Raw genomic sequence first — 6,232 nt, 5'->3', positions numbered from 1 at the left:
ATCACATAAGGTAACACCCATATGAGCAGTATGCTCGTGAAAAATCTTAGGTGTTAACGCTTAGTGAGCGGATCCGCAATTATGGAGTTAGTCCCAATGTGTTCTATCTAAATTTGTCCATTTTGAATCTTTTCTTTAACAACTAGGAACTTAATATCTATATGTTTTGCTTCAGTAGTGCTCCTATTGTTGTTTGAATACTTCACTGCTGATTTATTATCACAAAATATCTTTAATGGTCTTTCAACACCATCAAGGATACGCAAACCAGTGATAAAGTTTCGCAGCCATAAAGCTTGATTGGATGCCACAAAATATGCTATATATTCAGCAGCCATGGTGGATGAAGCTATGAGCGTCTGTTTGGTAGACCTCCATGAAATCGCTCCACCGGCTAGTAGATAAACATAGCCCGAAGTAGATTTTCGTTCATCTTTGCATCCTCCAAAGTCAAAATCTGAATATCCAATGATTTCTAGATGATCTGATTTCCTGTATGTGAGCATATAGTCTTTTGTTTTCTTCAAATACCGTAAGACTCGTTTCACTGCTTTCCATTGCTCCATTCGCAGATTACTCAAATATCTTCCCAACATTCCAACAATGAATACTATGTCAGGACGAGTACAAACTTGAACATACATTAGGCTTCCCACTGCAGATGCATATGGTATCCTTTGCATTTCCCTGATCTCAAGTTCATTCTTGGGACACTGTTTGAGATTAAATTTGCCTCCCTTACACACGGGTGTATCCATTGGTGCACAATCTTTCATGCCATACCTTTCCAGTATCTTTTCGATATATCTCTTTTGTGACAATCCAAGAATACCTCGAGAGCGGTCTCGATGTATCTGAATTCCTAATACAAAAGAGGCTTTACCAAGGTCCTTCATCTCAAATTGACTAGTGAGAAATTTCTTGGTATCGTGCAATAAGCCTATATCATTAGTAGCAAGTAAGATATCATCAACGTATAAGAAAAGAAAGATAAATTTGCTCCCACTAAACTTGTGATATACACAATGTTCCACCAAGTTCACTTCAAAACCATATGATGTGATTACATGATGAAATTTGTGATACCATTCACGAGAAGCCTGACTGAGACCATAGATGGACTTCTTTAATTTGCAAACCACAGTCTTTGGATCTCCAATGACAAAGTTTTCTGGTTGCACCATATAGCTTGTCTCACTAATGTTTCCATTAAGAAACGTCATCTTTACGTCCATCTAATGTAGCTCTAGATCATAATGAGCTACAAGTGACATAAAAATTCTAAATGAGTCTTTCGTGGAAACCGGAGAGAAAGTCTCATTATAGTCGACACCTCTCTTTCGAGTGAGTCCTTTAGCGACTAGACGAGCCTTATATCTTTCAATGTTACCACTCGAATCCCTTTTAGTTTTAAATACCCATTTACAACCAATAGGTTTTGAGCCTTTAGGCAACTCGATAAGATCCCAAACATCATTGTCTTTTATAGATTGCATCTCTTCATTCATGGCATCAATCCACTTTTGAGAGTTAGGACTCTGCATGGCTTGTTGAAGATTTACAGGATCATCTTCCCCAATGCCAATTCCATCTTCATGTTCTTGTAGAAAAACAACATAATCATCTGGAATTGCGCTCTTTCGCTCTCTAGTGGATCTCCTTAGTGGCACTTCTTGTGATTCATGAGGTTGTTGAGTTTTTTTTAATTGGTTCCTCATGGGGAATTTCAGTGTTGTCTTGAACTAGAGGGCCTTGAACAATGATAGGTATCATAATCTGATCATTGCTCTCGACAGAGTCATAAATTGGTTCAAGATTATCTTCCTCAAAGACAATATTTTTGCCTATATCTTCCCTCCCAAAATCAACATCCTCAAAAAATCTTGCATTATCAGTCTCAAAGAAGGATCTAGTAGCGGGATCATAAAATTTAAATCCGCGAGTACGTTCCGGATACCCAACAAAATAGCAATTGACCGTCCTAGAGTCCAGTTTCTTTTCATTTGGCCTATATGGCCTTGCCTCAGCTGGACAACCCCAAACATGTAAATGCTTAATACTAAGTATTTTCTTAGTCCAAAGTTTGTAAGGAGTTTCGACCACGGCTTTAGTTGGAACCCGGTTAAGGATATAAATTGCAGTTTTTAGTGCATCTCCCCAAAGTGACTCAAGAAAGGAATAATGAATTATCATACTTCTCACCATATCTTTAAAAGTACGGTTTCTCCTCTCATCAACACCATTCGTATTTGGTTTTCCTGGCATAGTGTACTGAGGGACAATTCCACACTCCTTTAGGTAGTTAGCAAAGGGTCCTGGATGTTGCTAACCTGATCCATCATATCTACCGTAATATTCACCACCGTGATCAGATCTGATAGCTTTAATACTACTATTTAGCTGAAGTTCAACTTCAACTTTGTACTCTTTAAATACGTCCAGAGCTTGTGAATTCTCATGTATCAAATATAGGTAACCATAACTAGAGTAATCATCTATGAACGTGATAAAATACCGTTGACCGTTCCAAGAGGCCGTAGGGAACAGTCCACATATATCGGTATGAATCAGTTCCAAGACACTTGAAGCTCTATTGGCACCTAAATTTCACGAGTTTGTTTATTTTATGCGTTCAACGCAGACTTGAAAGTCACTTAAAGCTAAGGGATCAAGAATTCTATCATTCACAAGCCTCTGAATTCTCTGTTTAGAGATATGACCTAATCACCTGTGCCACAACATAGCAAAATTCTCAGTTAAGTTACGCTTTTTACCTCTTGCACTCGAGTGTAAAATTTCATTATTAAAAGCAATATTAGTAAGCATATAAAGATTATCAATCAAAGAATCGGTGGCAACCACATTTGAATTTAAAGAAAAACATACTTTATTATTTCGAAAAGAACAAGTGTAGACATATTTGTCCAAACAGGAAATAGAAATAAGATTTCGTCTAAAAAATAGTGCAACAAATGTCTCAAATAAATCCTAATAAACACCATTTTTTAATAATAATCTAAATGTTCCATCAGCTTCAACTGAAACTTTATTGTCGTCGCCCACATAGATGAATCTTTCGGCATCAATTGGCGGTCGGCTCCACAGGCAACCCTGCATAGATACACTTATGTGAGTAGTAGCACCAAAATCTACCCACGAAGTATCCTTAGGTACAGAAGCCAAATTAACTTCAGAAAAAACAAAGACATAAGTCTTACCCTGCTTCACACTCCAAGCAGCATATTTGGAACACTCTTTCTTCATGTGTCAAGCCTTCTTACAAAAATAGCAAGTTGTTCCCTTATCCTGATTCTATTGCAACTGATGCTTGGGTTTTCCACTTGCAATATCCTTACCTTTCTTCCTTTTTTTATCATGAGAGCTTGATGCCAAGTGAGCACTCTCGGTCTTCTCTCGCAAAACCCTCTCTTCCTCTTGCACACAGTGTGAAATGAGCTCATTAAGAGTCCATTTTTCCTTTTGGGTATTATAACTCACCACAAAGTGTCCAAACTGAGGAGGAAAATAAATAAGAACCAAGTGAACAAGTAACTCATCCGAAAGTTCTAACTTGAGTTCCTTGAGTTTTCCAGCAAGATTAGACATCCCAATGATGTACTCCCTTATGTTCCCCTTTCCTTTATGCTTCATGGTCATGAGTTTTGACACAAGATTACTCGTTTCCGCTTTCTCATTCTTAGCAAAATATTGCTCAATCTCGGAGAGGAACTTCTTAACACTTGTGCTCTCAGCAATAGAGCCCTGAAAGCCAGTTGGAGTCGTTCGCTTTATGATCACAAGACACATGCAATTACAGCGTTCCCATTTCTCAATTTGATCCGTTTTGGGATCATCCGTAGTGGGAACTGGTTGCTCTTTCCTTAGCGCACGGTCAAGATTCATACATGTGACGACTGAGAATTTTGCGACGTAATTAAGTCAATAAAGTATGTGTTATGTGATGTGATTATAATTATGTGATTAAGTGCTGATTAATTGTCTTTTATGTACACTAGAGTTTAGGAGCGTGGATATAAACGTTCCAATTTAAAGAGTCAGCTTAGAAGTATAGCTGTGGTGTCGGGCCGTCAGGTAGAACGTAACCCGTCCTAGTAAGGAATTAAAGAATATAAAATGTGAATTATGTGTGATTGAATGAAATGAATGAGTAATAAAGTATTTTGTCCTAAGTGACGTGTTGATTGATAATGAGAATAAGAAGCATAATCGAAACGCTGAGCGTCGGGCCGTCAGGCTGAACGTGACCCGGTACGCGTAAAAGAGGATAAAGATTAAAGAGAGATAAATTCTATAATCATACTTGAGTCGTTATGTGATTATATATGTGAGATTGTTGTCTGTGTGCATGGCTATGTGATCAGTGACAGTTTTTGTGAATTTTAAAGGAATTACGTGATTTAAATAAAGGTTTAATTAACCTTCGTGCATTTTTATAAAATCATCCGAGTAAGATAAAAACATGGGATTTGTTCTGTGATCTTCGTAGTGGTCCTAGAGACTTTTTAAAATTGATGAGTGAATTTGGTTGTTGATCTTTCCATTTTTAAATTGATTTTATGTGAAAAATGTTATTATTAAAGCAAGTTTGCGAAATTCATATAAAATCAACCGTTCGCTCAAAATCTTATTATGAGTAATGGTTAAAAAGCTAATTTCGAGGCCTACGTATTAAAAATGTCATTTTCAATAATTCTCGACTTCCCGAGAGAGATATATTTTATATTTAATCCTTGTTTTATTTTAGTAAAAAGATGGGACAAGTAAGAGTGAAAAAGGAATTAGAAGATTACCAAATTGCCCTTGTTTTTGAGTGATATATAAACTCACTCCCTTTCTTTTTTCTTCTTCTTGCTCCCGTGCTTTCACTTTCTCTCTTTTCTCTTTTCTCTCCTTCTCACTCGAACACTCTCTCTCTCGGCTTTCTTCAATCTCTCTCGGTATACCTCTCTTTTCTTTGATCAAACTCACCAATCATCCCTAAATCTTCTTGCTAAACACTTATATGTAGGTAGAAGTGTGTGCATGTGTGTATACCCACTTGCATGTCGATGTGTGTGTGATGTGTGTGCTCGGTGTGTGTGTGTTCACCCGAGAACCACTTGGTTCTTGTAATTGTTGTTGATGACATCTTGTTTAAGCCTGATTCTTTGTAAACAATTGATAGAGAAGATGTGCATGTTAGTTATTTTGCGTAATTGATGGAAATCGGGGGTTTCGTGGTTGGACACCCTCGAATGAGGGCACCACCGAGATGCCACCGCCACCGGTGATGAACTCCGGTGAACCGGTGGTGAGCCATGATGTTAAAAACTGAGCTCTACTATACCAAACACTTATTTCGATTATTGCATGTGTCATTCTTGAAAAACCCAAATGGTTTTGATCTTTGAAGATATTGATTTGAGTTAACTTGTTTAAAGTGATTATGGATTGTTATTGGATTAAAAAGGAATGAAATTGTTGTTGCATGCTAAGTTTAGGTTCGGATTTTGTGCTAATAAGAAGAGGAATTTGATTTTTGTGAGTTAATCTTGGTAAACACTAAGTTTATATGGCCTAAAAGTGATTGCATGTTAGTTTTAAAGAAGATCAAGATATGCATGTCATTGATTTGTCCTTGAGATGTAAATTTGAGTTTTTGCCGAATGGGAATTGAGTTAAAAAGGGATTAATTTGATGAATAAGTGGATGCATGTTGTGATTTAGGTGAAATTCGAATTCTTGGATTGTGTTAAGAAATTTAGTTGGTTTAATTGATAAAAATGAAGTGTTTGATATAATGATGAGTTGAAATTGAATTGCATGCGAGCATGTATGTATGTTTTGGTTCGAATGGTTGTTGATAAATAAAAGGGTGTTAGTTTAAAAGTTGGATTATGCTAAGAATAAGGATGCATGGTGTAATTTTGAGAAATTTGATTGTATATATATGATTATGGTTTGAATTTTTATGATTAAAAGAAAGGAGAATGATTCTTTAATGGTTTTGAATGAGTTATGTGTTTATGTGAATTAATGTGCGTATTTGGTTGATTTTGTGTGATAAGGCCGAATAGGCCATAGGGATTAAAAGTCAAAAACTTGCTTTTGATGATCAAAAGGATGATTGAAGGTGTATAAGTGAATATCTATGAATTTGTTTGCTTGATTGCAGTATGTGGTTCGAATTAAGGAACAAAAGAAAAAGGGAAGTAAGTTGATTAATTTTAAA

At 36.5% G+C, this 6,232-nt stretch overlaps 2 protein-coding genes across 2 annotated transcripts; both read right to left on the bottom strand.

Moving 5' to 3' along the window:
• Nucleotides 1-1,235: 1,235 nt before the first annotated feature.
• Nucleotides 1,236-1,544, bottom strand: LOC141664692 (putative mitochondrial protein AtMg00820). The gene has a single exon (XM_074470648.1). The coding sequence runs from the start codon at nt 1,542-1,544 to the stop codon at nt 1,236-1,238; it is 309 nt and encodes a 102-aa protein (XP_074326749.1).
• A 1,768-nt stretch (nt 1,545-3,312) lies between these two features.
• Nucleotides 3,313-3,903, bottom strand: LOC141664691 (uncharacterized). Its single transcript, XM_074470647.1, has one exon. It carries the CDS (start codon nt 3,901-3,903, stop codon nt 3,313-3,315), a length of 591 nt encoding a protein of 196 aa, XP_074326748.1.
• Between the last annotated feature and the right edge of the window lie 2,329 nt (nt 3,904-6,232).

Source organism: Apium graveolens, chromosome 6, assembly GCF_009905375.1.
Source record: "Apium graveolens cultivar Ventura chromosome 6, ASM990537v1, whole genome shotgun sequence".
NCBI classification, from domain to species: domain Eukaryota; kingdom Viridiplantae; phylum Streptophyta; class Magnoliopsida; order Apiales; family Apiaceae; genus Apium; species Apium graveolens.
The sequence above is the reverse complement of the archived record's forward strand: the minus strand, read 5'-3'. Positions and strand labels throughout refer to the sequence as shown.

Bases quoted from the DNA above. Each gene is read 5' to 3' on its own strand.
- LOC141664692 (XM_074470648.1), bottom strand. From the start codon at position 1,544: ATGCAGAGTCCTAACTCTCAAAAGTGGATTGATGCCATGAATGAAGAG.
- LOC141664691 (XM_074470647.1), bottom strand. From the start codon at position 3,903: ATGAATCTTGACCGTGCGCTAAGGAAAGAGCAACCAGTTCCCACTACG.